The sequence below is a fragment of the Taeniopygia guttata genome, chromosome 1, assembly GCF_048771995.1.
Source record: "Taeniopygia guttata chromosome 1, bTaeGut7.mat, whole genome shotgun sequence".
In the NCBI taxonomy this organism is placed as follows: domain Eukaryota; kingdom Metazoa; phylum Chordata; class Aves; order Passeriformes; family Estrildidae; genus Taeniopygia; species Taeniopygia guttata.
Genome location: NC_133024.1, coordinates 90,395,717 through 90,412,949, shown reverse-complemented (window position 1 = coordinate 90,412,949; position 17,233 = coordinate 90,395,717). Strand labels below are relative to the sequence as shown.

The 17,233-nt window shown below is 36.3% G+C and overlaps 1 protein-coding gene across 6 annotated transcripts in view; it reads left to right on the top strand.

The window, feature by feature from the left end:
* ATP11A (ATPase phospholipid transporting 11A) overlaps positions 1–17,233 on the top strand; it is a 118,072-nt gene that overhangs the window by 54,976 nt on the left and 45,863 nt on the right. For all 6 annotated transcript variants that reach the window (XM_030279950.4, XM_030279944.4, XM_030279937.4 and 3 more), the window contains exons 2-5: positions 2,378–2,500; positions 13,685–13,774; positions 14,906–14,986; positions 16,461–16,568. In XM_030279950.4, the coding sequence (XP_030135810.1) occupies positions 2,378–2,500; positions 13,685–13,774; positions 14,906–14,986; positions 16,461–16,568 (402 nt within the window). The remainder of the gene's footprint in view (positions 1–2,377; positions 2,501–13,684; positions 13,775–14,905; positions 14,987–16,460; positions 16,569–17,233) is intronic.

The window sequence follows — 17,233 nt, the reverse complement described above, 5'->3', positions numbered from 1 at the left end:
AATATTAAGTGGCGCAAGTGTCAGTAGATAATTTGTGTGCATTGTACATTTAGTGTACTGACAAGATAAAAGAAGTATTATGTACTGATAAAATGGAAAAAGATACCATGTTTTGTTATTGCCATAGAAGCAAGGTGGAGTATGGAAACCTTGTTATGCTTTACTTCCAAAATGTTTGGCTTGCTCAAAGAATGTTACCTGGCCTTCAGGAGTGGGCTGAATGACACTTGACTTTTTGACAAGTCCACTTGGTGGTAAGGGAGAAGTTGTCTGACTGGAAAATCAATGCAATTTTTATAGCAACCCATGTCCTAGTTTCGAGTCCGTGCTAGCTGTGGCATGGGAGAAATGTGTGTGCACTCCCACTGGGGCAGGGGCAGTTACAGGGCTTAGCATAAGCCCTCTCTGGGCTGTTGGTGTGTCTTATGAGGGACTGTCATTTTTACTTCCTTTGTGAACAACTTCATATTATGTATTAAGTGACTCTTTCCAATTATTGGAAGTTGAATAAACATAAGAAAGACATGGGGTTTACTTTTGGCTTTAGTTTTAGGCCTAGTATTACAGTTTTGTGTTTCGGTGTCTTCTGAACATCATACCTTCATTTTTCTGTCATGTGTAAGAATCAAGTAATGATTTTGGGTCCTTTGTGTCTGCTTCTAGTATCTACTTCTGGGATGGCAGAAGTTGATTTTCTTTAATCCTCTACATCACTTTACGTTTTACTTGATGACTTCTACTCAGCTATTTTGTGGTTAATAGTCTGTGTCCAGTAGATTTTATTTTTATATTTTTGATGTTCTCTCCAATCTCGAGAAAGTCATGCACATCACAGAGGTAATTGTTTTATTAGCTTAACTGCTTCAAATCTGCAGAGTATTGCAAGATTTTGTACATCTAATCCCAATAAATTATGTAGAAAGTGATCTTTGGCTGTGTTGCACTTAAGGGCAGTGGAAAAATCACTTAGATGTGAATTGATGAAGAAAATGCTAGGGTGAATGTTTTTTAAGTTTGAGGACTAAATTTTGTTTTAGGCTTAATAGCCAAGTGTGTACTAGTAAAGTAAATGGACCTATAACTATTGGCTTTAAGACTAGCTAGAAAAGAAGGACCCATGCCTGTATGATTAAATTCTGTCAAGAACTGCACAGGTACATCCAGCTGCTATGGGGAATGATGCTTTGGCTGTGGGTACTACCCAAGTCACACTATTTGTTTGGGGTTAGTTTGCTCAGTGTCAGTCTTACAGTTCACCTCTTGAGGCAGACAAGCACTGGTGACCAGGAGCACTTCCAGGATGTACTTAATGTGCTAAATACATGTATCTGTTGAGGATGCAGAACAGAAGCTTCTGTCTAATGTGCTTAATGAAAGAATGTATAAATCATCAGTGCAATGTAAAACGGAGGTTTTGAGTTTAACTTATGATGCATTTAAATTACTCCAGATTTGACCATATGATGATGTTTAAGTTGCTGATGCCTGGGCTTCTCCAAGTTTTAGGAATGTGTTCTGTGCTTCAAAAATGTTTTTCATAAGGTAGATGTGAATTAGACTGTTGACTAAAGGATGGTCATTTTATAATCTATGCCCCCCCCAAAAATTACTACTTATAAATTTTAAAAATTGGTTATTTTAGTTTTGTGTAAATACTTTTTTGCATTGATTTGTAATTTTTTCATTGATTTGTACTTTTTTAACCGCTAAAAGATCACAGAAATAGTAATTTTGGGGAAGCTATTGATGTGGTGGAGTTTCATGCGAATGTGAAAATTTAGCACACCTACTTTTTTCCTACAGCTTTCATAGAAGAGGAAGTGCTCTGAGTTGACAAGCTGAGGTCTTCTTCTGGCAACCAGAGAGTCCTTGAGCTTGTTCATGTGTGGAGAAATGATTTCTACTAGTATTTCAGGAGAACAAAGTTTCACTTTGCTGCAAAGGAAATTTTGACTTATGGCTGGCTGGTCTCAAAAATGAGAAGAATTTGTCATCTATTAACATTTTGTAATTAGCACAGATTTTTATTAGTGGTGAAAAGAGTAACAAACATGAATACATACTACATACCTGATTTGACTGAGTGTCTTAAACCATTCACCCTTTTTTAAAGTTATTAACAAAAAAGAGCAGTGATTTTCATGGATGCTCTCTGATTGTGTTGTGGGAAAGTGAAGTGCAGTTAAGTCAGAGTTTTGACATTTGGCTTTAGGTGTCTTGGTGATCTTGAGCTGATACAGAAAAGTGTGAGGGGTCATGTGCTGCTGGCTGTGTATGTGTTGATGGTCAGGCATGTGATTAGTTAATTCAGTGTGTGGCTCATGTAACTGCAGAAATACTGAGTGAACTGACACATTAACTCTTTTTTCTCCTGTAGTGTGCTGGAGAAGAGAATTGGGTGGACAGTCGGACTATTTATGTTGGGCATCGTGAGCCACCTCCAGGCGCTGAAGCATACATTCCACAGAGATTTCCAGATAATAGAATAGTCTCATCAAAGGTATCAATATTTTCTTTCATTCATTTAGATAAATCAGCTGAAGTTGTTATTTGTTTATTTTTTCAAGATTTTTCCTAGGCTTCCTGTATATTTTTCCTTTCCATAACCAGTAAAGGTAAAATTAAGATATCTAAGATTTCTTCTAGAGAAACTAATTGCTAATTTGTCTCTAAAATGAATAGAAATAGAATAATTTCTCCCATGTTTACTGTAGTACCTAGTATAGTACAGTCTTTGAGTAATAATGAGCTTTTCAACAAAGAAAAAACCAATCTTCCTAAAGAAAGACTGCATTCTTTGTACTCGAAAGCAATACCTCAAAGTACTACAGATAATTTAATTTGTTGATCACTTAGAGTCATCATACTCTCTCTACCCAAAGTGTCATTCCCTTCAAAAGCTCCTACTGTTCCTGTGGGATTTTGTCAACAGTCTTCATTATTCACATGAAAGTGTATCACACTTAAAGTCTTTGTAGTGTAATAAATTTGTGCTGTTCAGAAATCTTCTAGTTGTCCCTTACCTCAGTTGGTAAGTTTTGACCTCCATAAGCTCCAGCAGCTTTAGTGAGCAGCTGGGATGCCGGTGCTTTCTAGCTGGCTTTCTTTAGTCAAAGGTTTTTACTGCAGTGGCATAGAAATTTGAATGCTTTGCAGGTGGTATATGGCTAATAACTCAAGAATTCCCAAGTTTGCATATACATAGATTTTAATCTTCATGAGCTCACACCTTTAGCTAATACAAAATAATCAATTGAAAATATATCTCTTTTACTGAGAATTTTTTTGATTAGTGTCTCAAATCCTCAGCCATTTTAAGAGCCTTTGTAGCATTGTGATCTCAAGGAACTGAGTGATTACCCTCGTGGACCTGAACACTTGCCAACTATTAATATAATGAAAGCCAGACTTTTCACAAATGGTGTGTCAGCTCTCATGTGAGATTTTCTATTTGCTACCTTCTTACCATACTTCATTCAAAAATAGTGTACTAAGAAGCAGCATAGTATTTAGGCATCTTTTATTAGATGGAATGCTTGAAAGGTCAGCATTATGTACAAATGAAGTACAGTCAGACTGGTACAGTGCAAAATCCTATGCTCTATGCATTGGTTTATATTGCCTTTTGAATTATGGAAGAGTAAACACAATGCAAGTTTTTGTACTCCTGTGACTTTTTTTTTTAATCTCATTTGAGATGTATTTAAATAAAGCCATTGAAGTTACTGCTGATAGTTTTATTGAAATAAAGTCCTGTTCAACCATGTTTTGGCATATTAAATTGGTGGAAGTTGCCAGCTGCTTTGCTTTGCAGAGGGAGATTTTTAAAGTATGACTTAAACATGTGTTGAACTAGGGAATCCCTGCCAGCAATTAGTAAATATATATGACTTCAACCAGTTCAGGACAGAGACTTTGCTATCTTTTTATTTGGATATAAGGCATACTCAGTTAAATATTTTAAATGTTAAAGTATTTAGCTGTGAACTGTACCTGTAAATAGCCTTTCATAAACAAAAAGTATTAGTGGATAAGTATTAGTACATATTGTATATACAAGATGTTTCTCAGTTTTTCTGTTCATTGGTGAAAATCAAACTTCACAAAGCTGTTTATCTCATTTAAAAAATAAAATGTAGGTTGTCTTTGTGGAAGTAAATACAGTAATATTTCAGGAGGGAACAGAATATATGTAAATGCTTTATAATATTAAACAGTTCCTTACACTGCTGAAAGCTGTCTTGATGACTGTTGCCTGTATATGAGAACTTCCTATGCTGTCCTTTTCAAGTGAACTCTCCTATTCCCACGCTCCATCCCGGACAGCCTGAATAAGCACCATTGTGATTTGACTAGCATTCATTCTGGTTCTGTAAGCTGCTTCCTCTTACCCTTTCACCCTCATCCTTGTCCCTTTCTTGCTTATGAACCCTCTGAGGTGCACTATTAGAGTGTAGGGAATGCAAACATTTAATTCCTACTAAATGCTCAAATGTGCAAAGTTAAGATGGCAAATCCATAACTGTTAGAGTAGAATAAAGGTACATGCTCACAAGCTCACTATATAATGTTACCTCAACCATAAAGGATACTTCCTTCGTCTTTCATCAGCAAGACAGACAGTAACTTTCAGCTGGGCTTTTATAGGTGTTTAGTGCTTATGTAAGGTGTATGACTGCTCTTCAAGGATGAGGAACTCTAAACTTCCAAGTACAGACTTTACTAATTTAAGACAAACTGAGTTTCTAAAAAGGGTAGTTGAAAAGAATGAGAAAATGGCATCAATTTGTCTGTCTGTATGATGCTTTACTAAAATTGTCATGTCATAATGTCCTGAAAAAGACATCACCTTGCAGTAACGTGAAATTTAGACTTTACTGGACCTTCCAAAGGTACACTTTGCTATGCTTCACCAGAGGCTTCCTGGTGTCAGCAAGGTAATACTCTGATTCAAGTGCAGAGGGACAGTTCATGTACATTGCAGTGTAACTGTGGAGTGTGGTTAATGCTCTGTCTGATTAATGAAAAATGATACAGGGACAGACCTTGGCTAGACAAAAGTGTTCTATTGGTTTGATGTGTTAATTCAATTATGATATTAACAATATATTGCAAAAGGTATGTTGAAGTAGTAAAAGAAAGAAACGCATGTCTTTCAGATTGTGTGTGCACTTCCTTTTACCTTCTAGAGACAGTGACCTTTTTAACATGTATTCTTTTGTTGATTTAACTTTTAGCTACTTCAGCTGCCTTGGGTGTTGGCCTTTGAAATGACTGTTATGTGCCCTTGATTGAATTTATCACATGACAGTGCTGCAGCATGGAAAAATATCAGCTGGTAGAAAAATCCCAATGTTTCATATGTAGAAGAAAGAAAATAATTGACTGAGCAGGGAGGTGGCTTGCCTTTTTCTGAAAAAAAAATATACACATTTTGATACTATTTACTTTTTGGTTGAACTTCCAAATTAAAAGGAAACTAAGTTAAACTAGGCAGCCACAGCAGCCACCAAAACTTAGTGAGAAACAACCTCTTTTCCTTCTGAAACAGGATTTTGCTTTTTGAAAAAACTGATAAATTATAAAATAACTTTTTAGTACAAAACTTCCTTAAGTTTCAGGCGTCATGTTATTGTGCTGGGTATATAATTTTGTATTTAGTAGTCTTTGATGAATTTCTCCTTTGTGAATTCGTTCAATACCTTTTAAGCCCATGTAAATTCTCAGAATAAAGAACAGTTCAACTGTAGAAATATTTGCCAAAAAAAAGATGAGTCTTTATTTTAAAAGTTCCTGCTAATTTAAGTTAGTCATTGTCAGATTCAAGGATTTGGAATACAGTTATCCCCTGTTTATAATCGTATTTCTATTGGTGGTTTCCACCATATTTCCTTTTCAGGAGGAATAGCCTGAGCCTGCCCAGTAATTGTTTATGTGAAAGATGCTCCATGCCTTTGCTCAGGTTTGGTCTGTCCCTTTTCCCAAACCAGTGGAACCATACACAGATCATCCAGTACATAGCAAACTATGGATTTATGTAGCGCTATGATGATGTTTTTATCTTGTTATTAATTTAATATTTTTCAATATCCAAATTCCCTTTTCCTGAAGTTAGTCTAATACTTTCCTAGAATTGCTGTGCTTCAAAGAGCTAATTTGTTGACAAAGTAGGGATCTACACTTCTTGTTCTATTGGAATCAATGAATTGAAGACTGATTGGATGCATATATTTCTCTTGAACAGAGGGTAAAATTGTACAGAAAATAATATCTTTTTTGAAACAACAACATGGAGTTCATAGGAACATGTTTAATTACAGCTGCTTATGGCTTTTGGAAAAAAACACGCCCCCCCCCGCGCCCCCCCAAAAAAAAAACCAAAACCATAAAGAAAGAACCACAAGAAAGAGCCAAAGATTTCAAAAATTCCTGGATAGGAGTAACCTGATTAATGAGAACCAAGAGAATTTCCTGTGTGTCAGGGACACCTGGCAAAATTAGAAAATCCACTAAGTTTAGGCAGGAGAATAGATTTCCCTCTCCCCCCCTGTCCCCATATCACCCATAGAAGAAGTTGGGTTAAGGACACTCTCAGAGGCTTTTACTCTTCATTTCAGTCTGTAGGTAATCAACACACAGTATTTTGCTTCGGTGGTCCTGTCCAGCTGCAGACTTTTACTGCATAATTTAATAAAGAGAACTCACTTATGACTTATGACTGGGTCACCAACATAACTGGAGGCAGCAGGGCTTATGCTCCTGTTGGATGATACTGAAGAGTACTGGGGATATGACTCCGCTGTGAAATGGAAGATTGACTCTACAGTGGATGCAGAACTATTACTTGAAGAATTTGCCCTAAAGAGATGTCACTCTAATTAAATTATACATGAAATTACAAAGTGCTGATTTGTGCTGTAGCTTTATTTCCTGTTCTTCCTTTTAGAAAAGGAATCAGTTGAAGTCAGGTGGGAGAACAGGACCACTGTTATTTCCTACTTTGTAATGCTGTGTGCTATATTCATGGATCAAAAGTGATCCTGGTTTTGTTGCACAAATAATGCAGACTTCAGTTGTCTGTCTGTTTCTTTAGGATTTTTCATTATATACTGATCCAAACATTGAGTTCGTTGATAATGGCCTGAGACAATAATGCTGTGTGTTGGGAATCCTATACATTGCAAGGGAAACCTTAGCTACCTTCAGTGCAAATTTGATTGAGATGATCACAATTAATTGCAGTGACTAAGAATTTAATCAAGTTAGGTAATTCTGACATGTTTCAGTGGATGTTGTTGAAATATTCCTTTCTTTCAGCAAAAATTCTTGCCCTTGTGCTGTACCTCTTCCCTGCGGCACTTGCTCATAGTGCTATTATAAACACACAAAGACTGGGTCTGCTCTGATTTCTCATTTTGTTGCCACATTTAGAAAAAATGTTAATACTGAAGCTTAAGGAAATATTAAACCACCTCTATCAAGATGAGCCGCTTGGAACCCAGCAGAAACCTGGGCTGTCCCACACTTTCCAAGGTAATGCTTCACAACTGGAAGCCTTTTTCTGGCCTCTCTAGGTCCATGACATAGCTGTTTCAAAATGGAGTTCAAACACAGGCCTGAGCAATGATACTTGAAATCCAGAAAGGTATCTAAAGCCCACAGTGGGAAGAGGTATAGTCATGTGTTTGTGAAGCTGATAAATGATTGCATAGCATACCCTGGGGAAGCAGAAAGGGTGGGTAGACAGAAATGTGTATGGGACAGGGATGTGTATGTTGTGTCTTTTTCTGATCTGCTCTGAATGCAGCTGTGGCACAGAGCTCTCCATTTCTGCCTGGGTAATCCTGACTCTCAGCCACACAGGGGGAAGCAGGAGGTCAGATCCCACGCTGCAAGAGCTGAAGGGTCAGGTGTGCCCAGCCCTGCTGAACACTGAGCAGGGCAGGAGCTGTTAGAGATGAGTACATGAACTTGGCTGGCAGTAAAGCTTAAAGGCCTCTGAATCAACTGGACTCTCAAAAGGGCCAGTTGAGGGATCTCAGAACCTGAGCTGTGATGGGAGTGGATGAGTGTGCCCTTCTTCCAGGCACAATAATACAATTTCCGTCTGTGCCTAGACAGAGCAAGGAAAAGTTCTTCTTTGCTCTTTATGATCCTGCTCAGCGTGGGATTTCCAGGTCAGAGGCTCTTTGCAGCCTGCCTTTTGTTCCCAGGAGAAGCCATTTACCCTTCTCATGGCCCAGTCCAGGGTTATTAGCAATATTTTTATCTTCTGCTGGTACTGCCCCAACAGAGCTTTTTAAGTTTTTGTATCAGTGTGGAGTGTTCATGTAGCGAAAGAGAAGCAGAAGAAGGAAGGAAAACTACAGGTCCAAACCTCACGCCAAGGAAGACAGGTGTAATTCTTCTCTTTTTACAAGGGAGAAAGTGAAGCTTTACAAGAGAAAGTGAAGAGTGTGCTTGCTCTCACACGCTCTTTCTTCTGTTTCCGTTGTATTCTCTGTACTTCTGACTTCAGTCAGTCATCCTTGCTGTAAGGTTTTTTTTTCTTTTTTAAAATTATAATTACATAATTACAGATGGTGGGGGATTTCTTTGTCAGAGGAGTTCCTGCAGTTAATAGCCTCTATTTGATAAGTCTAAAAGTTGCTGAACAGAGATTACTAAAGATACACTTGTTTTTATTAGAAATCCTGTTTTTCAGCAACTGTTTTTAAGGAATCTTATGTCAAAATATGTATGTTCATTCATCAAGTGTGCCATTTGATCTCACTTCCCCAAATCAGTTTCATTTTTGCACTTTCTCTGAACGTACTGGTGGTTATTACTCACTTGTAAAAGCCCTACATGTAGCAGAGCTTCCACTGATCCTTGTGTTGTGAATGACTTCGTAATATGGAGAAACTGGAGTCTCTCCTGCAGTGGAGTGATAAACACTGTGCAGATGGTGCATATGTTAATACTAATGCTAAAACATTGTTGTCTTTCTGCATTCATTCCAAATTGTCATAAATATGGCACAACACTTTTCAATATGTTCCAATTCTGTTGAGTAGTTTATAAGCACAGATGTCTGATTTCTTTTTGCTTTGAGTCAAAGTCTTCGTATTAGTTTCATACATTAAAGAACATAGGTCAGTTCTGCTATAAACTTCCTCTATGTTTATAAGCAAGTCACTTGAGTTAGACAAGGCATACTCTCAATTCACTTATGATTTCAGATAATTACTGATTTCCTATTTTTATACCCATTGCAATAGTTTTCTGTACCAATTCTCTATATAGATAAACAAATTATGTTTAAAAAAGCTAATATTTTTATAAATAAAATTAACTTTAAAGAAACTGAAACTTTTGATCAGACCTTTTCCAGTTATTCTACTGAAGAGGGCTACCTATATATGTGGAATATATGTAATATTTATGTCATTTTAGTAACATAATACTTTGTAAGGTGGTGTTATATAGAAAGTGTTATGTTCAGTACCTCAAAGGAGAAGGTACAGAAAAGCTGGAGAGGGACGTTTTACAAGGGTGTTAAGTGAAAGGACAAGGGAGAAGGGCTTGAAACTTAATAGAGGGTTGATTTAGATTTCCCTTGAGGATGGTGAGGCACTGGAACACGTGATCCAGAGAAGTTGTAGATGCTGCATTACTGGAGGTGTTCAAGGTTGGTTTGGATGGGTCTTGGAGCAACCTGGTCAAGTGGAAGGTGTCCCTGCCCATGACAGGGTGGTTAGGACTAGGTACTTGAGAAGATCTTGAATGTCCTTTTCCACCCAAACCATCCTATGGTATGCACATGTGCCTGCAATCTAGTTTGCAGCTTTAAGAATGTATTGTTTCTTGGTAATTGATATAAAAAATGTGTTCGTTAAAAATACTGATGTAACCATGGACAGAAATGAATGCAAGATCAGCTTTTTTCTACACTACTCTGATTTTATTGTCCTTGGGATGGATTTTGTTTTGGGGAAAAGATGAGAATCACCATAGGAAGACGTCTATGAACCAGGGCTAAACCAATATAGTAGATGTTTTTATTGTAGTAGTTTCAAACATTTACAAGAAACAGTCAAAAAGCTTGAGTGAAAAGAATGAAATTAGGGTGTGTTAGAAGAGAGGTGGTGACTATTTAAAATAAATAATTTGTGAGAAACTGAGGTGTTGACAAAACTCAGTACAAAGTACTTTTTCTTACAGCGTCAGCTTTTGATGTAAAGTGATTACTTAAGAAACTCTCGTTTTACTTAAGAAAATACCTACCTCTTAGGGTGGAAAGAGAAGCTTGAAATATGAGCCAAAATTCTGGCATGTGGATACCAAATGAAAAGGTCACAATACAGTGTCAAGAACACTGTATTTTACATTTTTGAATTTGTGTGACTGGCTTTGGAGGTGTTGTAGCTGAAAGCAAGATAGTAGCAGTAAAGAGCAAAATGGAGCCAGGGGCATGGGTGGGAATACTGTGGATGTGCTCATGAGTGCAGAAATACACCAGCACTGCAGGTGCTACTCCATGATGCTGTTGATGCTGGACAGGAAGAAAAAGACTCTGACTCCAAAGGCTGTGAGAGTAAAACTCCAATTTTATTCAAAAATGCATCTCTTTTTATACAGAGCTTTGTGCGGACCAACTCCATTGGTCCTGAAGTGAAAACAACCGCACCATTGGTGCAGAGTGCTTGATGCACAGTGATAGAACTTAACTATAAACAATGTGAACAACAAGAGAGATAAAAGATTGTTTACATTCTTCTCCAGCTCTTTCCCAGGCTTCTGCCTGGTTAGAAACTCTCCGTTCCTCTATTTGACTGAATCTTAGACCCCCAACTGCAATTATAAATGGGAAGAAAATCTACTTGAGTGATGCTATTTTGACACCAGATTTATCTTACAGACTCTTGCATAGTGGCTCAGATGCATCTGTTGGCACTTTGTGTTGTTCTTTTGGCTAGATGCATAATTACTACTACTTTGTGTCTGATGTGTTACCTCCCGTATGCAGAAAGCACCCTTGTGCTCTGGCCTCTAGGTCTTTTGTGGAATTTGGAAAAGATCAATTAATCCATCTCCTACTTGAAAGCTTATCTAAATAGTGTGTAACTTTGCGTTAAACTTATATCCTTCAAGTGAATTATAGTGAAAAAGCAGGTTGTTAAATATACGTAAACTACTTTTCAAGAGTTTACAAAGAGTATGACTAGAAATTATCTGAAGAAGAGAGATTATAGTACTAACTCTTAGCACAGTAATTCAATGAATTTAATATGGTCAGTTTTAATGACTTTCCTTTAAAAATTTTTGTTCTACTCCTGTCTAGCTAGGAGAAACTGCCTTGAATGCAGCAGTCATGAGATAAATCTTGTTCTGAGTGGCAGCGCCCTGGTTGCTTCTCTGAGGAGTGATTATGTTGATTAAACATTACTTGCCCATTTGTAGATACTGCTCTGAGCTACTGATGGCTTTGGTAGGGGAAGGTCTGTCTAGACATCTTAGTGTTCTTTCTTGACTAAACTGCAAAAATCATTACTTCTCTGTTAAAGATAAATGGCCAGAATAAAGATGTACTTAGTATGCCTGAAATGCAGAGTTGTAAAGTACTAAAAATTTGTCAGATTGAAAATAAAGTTTTAAGAAGTAATCTGTGTTAAATAAACATCCATTTTCAACCATAAAAGTGATTTGTTCCCATATTATTCACTTTTATTCACCTAAGAGAGTTGCTGATCAAAGGTAGAGCTGTGGTAAACCACAGCTTGGCAGGGAAAGGAGTGAACTAAGGTTGGAATTGAGGATTGCATACTAAAGGTAACGGTGAGCAACCTTTTTATGGATTGTTGTTTTTATTGATTTACTTGATTCCTCAGTCAGATATTTTAAATATCTAGTCCAACAATAAAATGCTCTTACCAGACATTTAGTCAAAGAGCCCTCTAGGAGATTTAAAGTGGAAGTTATTACATAAGAGATTACATTTTTATTTAATGTATGGTGATCTGGGGGGGCTTGTGTAAATCATTGAACCTTTAATGATCAGCCCTTTACCATGGAAAAAATAGTACTTCTATCAAAAGAGCTAAAAAGAAAAATGGAAACAAATGTTTTTCACTTTTCTTTCCCAGCAGGCAGAGATTCTTAAAAAAATAAATGGATAAAATTAGAAAATAAAGATAACTTACCTGATAATGATGTAAATATGCAATTATTGCAATTTAATCGAATCTATATGGTCATCTATCATAATAGCAGTTTTGAATGATCAGCATTGTTGTGCAAGGAAAAATAACCAAGTGTAACTCATTCTCTTTGAAAATTCCACGTAGCTGGATAATGAGTAGCATTCCTGTCTGATGAAAAGTGTTCTGATTGCAAGACTAGAACACATGATTTTCTATACTGAACTAGCTATTATGCGGGATTAAGTGGTAACTTAGGGCATACTGAGGATAGATACTGAGTTTTGGCACACAATAGAAGAACACTTCATTCCTGCACATATTCAGGCTTTAACACCCAGGAAGTACAAAGATTGCTCTATGTAACAGGGTTTCATATACATTTAAAGCATATTTCTCATGGATACTTTTTGTCTCCAGATGTAATAGGAGTGCTTTCCTTCTGGAGCTCTGTCTTTGCCTTCAGGGCCAAATTCAGAAGATATCTAGCTCTTGGAATAATTTGGTTATCAGCAAGTATAAGTGCAATCTGCCAAGAGGAGACAAGGCACATTTGTAACAGGGCAAATAAATTAGGATAAGCTTCTTTCCCCATCTTGTTTGAAATGAAAGTTTTATTGGACTTGTCATTTTATTATGTGTCAAAGGATAATTTGGATAATAAGATGATACAGTGTAAGTTTTCTCAAGCTATTTTTCAAACCTTTTTACACAATTTTAGCTGACATTTTTTAAAATGTGTTCCAATGAGCAATCCTGGCAATGTTTTGCTGGAGCTACAGAGTGACCTGTGTAAAAAGAGTGTAGTTGAACCTGCTGCAGGGCAGGGAATAGGGACTAGGTGATGTTAAGGTCCTTTATCACTTTTACATGACTTTTTAAATTTGAGGTTTTTACATTTTCTATTTGCAGCTTTATGTACTGTTTCTTATGTCATTTTACAACACTTATGGTAATTTGTAAGATCAGTGCAGAAATATGCAGCCACTTACTCTTACTCACCACTAGTTTATCTTGAGGAGTATTTTTGTGTCCCTGCCAAGGAACAAAACAGCTGATGGCATTTATTTGGTTGTTTTGCTATTACTGTGTAGTTAACTCTGATTGCCACCTATCTGGAGTCATGAACACAACATAAAAGTGAATTAAAAGTGTTCTTTGAAATTACCAAGGTGTTTTTAAAATCCGTTAACAGCTTTAAATGAACCATTCCATAACTAACTAACTAACTCTGGACACTAACTTTGGCCAAGTATTGTTACTAGATAAAAATTATCTAATACTAGTCCCTGGTACAAAGTATTACAGTTCAGGAAAACAATACTATTCTAAGAATACATGGTTGTCAATTAAGATTCAAATTCAGTTATTAAACTAAGTTATTAAACTAAGTAACAAAAACATTGCTGCTTCTTGTTTAGTTTAATATTGAAATATGAATTAAAAAATTGAATGTGAATAGTATTTTCTTCACAAACGCTCATAATCTGTGCATTTGTTTTCAGTACACGTTTTGGAACTTTATACCAAAAAATTTATTTGAGCAATTCAGAAGAATAGCTAACTTCTATTTTCTCATCATTTTCCTTGTTCAGGTAAGCTATCCCCATTTCCCAGATAGTTGTGTGTTCTTTCTAAAATAGGGAGAAGTTGAAAAAGTTTTTAAAATTACCTGATTTTGATAACCATGGAGGTAAATGGTTGTGCCTAGAAAGCCTTTTTTACACTGATGATGTGACAAAAGAGGTTTTATTTAATTTCCAGGTTGTCAGTGTGAATTTAATGTGAAGAGAATTTGACAGCTGCACTAGTTGGACAGCAAAACCTATGTCTTGAAAAAATTGAAAAGAATGTCTGTAATTTTTATTTTGTAATAAACATCCAGATCAGTAAAACTGTTACTATAAATTGTGTTGATGACAAAGTTTTCTTTGTTTTGCAAAAATATGATATTTTATAACAATATAATGTCTCGATCGCAGTTGTCCAACTGTACTGTGATCAAAACCTATGAGAACTGAAATAATAGGTACTGATATGATGCTCGCTTTAGTGAGGTACACAAATACTTGTTTTTGAAATGAGTTCCACGAATACCTAATGTGCTGCTTTATAGGGGTCTTAGTTCTGAACCTGTCACCGTTACTTATTGTGTTAAATAATAAAAAATTTACTAAGTGAAAAGCTGCATTACTTTGCAGACCCGATTCTGTAGAAAAAAAGCAATGCAGATTCCCAGCACAACTTAGATTTTGTCATTTGCACTCCCTCTGTGAATTCTGCCTCTTTGTTTATATTTGCAGAAGCCCCAGCTCAATAATTCAGAATTTACTCTCTGTGTGCAAAAGAATAGCTCTATTGTATAACATGTAAAACCAGTGCCATGCTAATTTCTAATGGTGCTCCATAATTTTGCTTCCAAAGCTGCAGCTTTACAGTCTAATACTGCCTTAAAGTCTTGCATGCAAATATTTTTACGAGGCATTAACATCTGATATTAGTGTGATCTAACTACAGTATTGTATCTTCTTACAGAATTCCGTTTTCAAATTTTTATCAGTATAGTACACATTCTTAAAGTTGTATTGAAATACTGATTTTTTCAATTAAAATTCTTTAATGTCCTGTAACACATTCATGAAATTGCTTGAAAGATCTTACTTGAAAGATTGACTGCTTACATTTACAAAAATATAACCAGAAAACACTCGTTCTTTTTGTTGTAGTTAATTATTGATACACCTACTAGTCCAGTTACAAGTGGGCTTCCACTTCTGTTTGTCATCACTGTCACAGCTATCAAACAGGTGAGTAATGTAGTGAGCAAAAGTAAAACTAAAGAGAGAGTTGGGTGAGCTTGGGTTTGCTGTCGAAGCAATGCCCCCTCCCAGCCTCTTACCCACCACAGCCTGCTGGTCTGCTGTGGGAGAAGGTTGAAGAGAAAGCCTTGATGCTGGCACTCTTCAGTTGTAGCCAAAACACTGGGGTGTAACCAAGACTGGTTTAGCCCCAAGTACAAAGCATAGCAGCACAGGACTGTTGTGAAGAAAGTTAACTCCACCCCAGATGGACATGAAACAGATTCGGTTGTCCCTTAATAGATACCTTTCTACCTTCACAGTCTTTATGCTAAATGCAGACTTCATGAGTCTTCAAAGAAGCTCTGGAGAGTTGTGTTTCTCTTTCTTTACAGTGGTAACTATTCATAATTGAGTATATTCTATAGTTAAATTCAGCAGTTCTTGGAAAACAAAAGTTGTGATACATGCAAGGGCTAGTATTTTAGTGTGGCTTTCCCACTCTTGAGATTTTAAATGTTACACTTAGCAGTCCTACTGTTAATAGTGACCTACCAAAACTGGAGTTTGTATGTCTGGTACTGTGTAATTCCTTGATTTTTCTTCCCAACAACTTGTGTACATTTTGGGACCTTCTTGAGGAGCTGTACCAACCCCTGCAATTATATTACACCAAAGTTATAAAGTCTCTGTGAGTTCTTGAATTATTTTTGAGAGCATCCATGATAGTGATGCTTTTGTTCTGCATTGAATTTTCAAATGCACTCAAGAGAGTTAGATCTAAAACCGCTTTGGACTACAAGTCCATATTTTCCATCTCTTAACCTCTGATTACTTTGTCAGTCCCAGTCTTTGTCATATGGCTGGGCCTTTTCGATAGAAAGTTGTAGATTGCCTATCATTTAGTTTGTCTATTTGTATAAAGCAGAAATCCATGGGGTAATTGAGCACTAACAATAGGGTACTCTGCAAAGTTTACTGAAACAAAATTCTTCACAACTCTATATTGTATGTAGAGTTAAAAGGTTTGGCTTAATTGTATGACAGCCATCAAAATGGCAACATTTTTTCATGTCATGTCATGTCTATCATCTTACAGGATAAAGTCCCATTCTTCCTAAATATATTGCCTACACTACCACTTCCTTGACAACTGCTTTAATAAGTACTGTGCACTTACTCAAGTCAATAGAGCCATGAGCAAGAGATGATCTTAAATACCAGAAACTATTTTACACTTTTGAAGCCCTTATTTATCCAAATAAGTTTTTTTTTTGAGTAATTGTAATCATGAATGCTCTTTTTCATAGCCAGTACAACTCTAGTACTAACATGGATCACAATTTCATTTGTTCTAGTGAGAATATTTTTCCCTTACTGTGATCAAGGATAATTCTTAAACTTCTTCTTACAAGCTAGAGCTATTCTGTGTCTTTATAGCCAAATGTGCATCACTGCATCATTCCATTTCACTCTTTTCTAGGGTTATGAAGATTGGCTGCGACATAAAGCTGACAACGCAATAAATCAGTGCCCTGTTCATTTCATTCAGCATGGTAAACTGGTTAGAAAGCAAAGCCGAAAATTAAGAGTAAGTAACTATGACTTAACAGGTTTTGTGAATTAGACTTTACTTCACCCTTCTTGCACGCTACATATTTGCTATTTCTAAGAGTTATACAGAAATGTAGTATGATGTAGCATTTATTGCATTTAATGATTAGATCTACTGTATACTAATTTTTAGTTTTATGTCTCTGAATAAAATATTTCTATAAAATTGAACTCCTAATGAGTTATACTGTCTAATGAGATTAGATAAATCTCATTTATTAACATAATTCTAAAATTTTATTTTTAGATGTTACTATTGCTGTTTTTTTATCAGGCTCTTTTGCTTAACTGGAATTAACTAACTCCTTCTGTAAATGTTAATTTCATTTTCTATTTTTAACTTGGAATTTTTGTCATGACTTATCTTTTCTCTATTTTCTGTCCACTATTATTATCTCAGAATCATAGGATGCTTTGGCTTGGTAGGGATCTTAAAGATCACCTGCCATGGGCAGGGATACCTTGGACTAGACCAGGTTCTTCAGGGCCTTATTTAACCAGGCCTTGAACACTCTGAAGGGGTATAATTACTATTATGCACATTAATAATTTACTTAAGCCAGATTGTGACAGTCAGTGCTATGTATAGAGATGCATGCATACTTACAGACAAAATACATTCTAAATATTTTCTCAAAACCC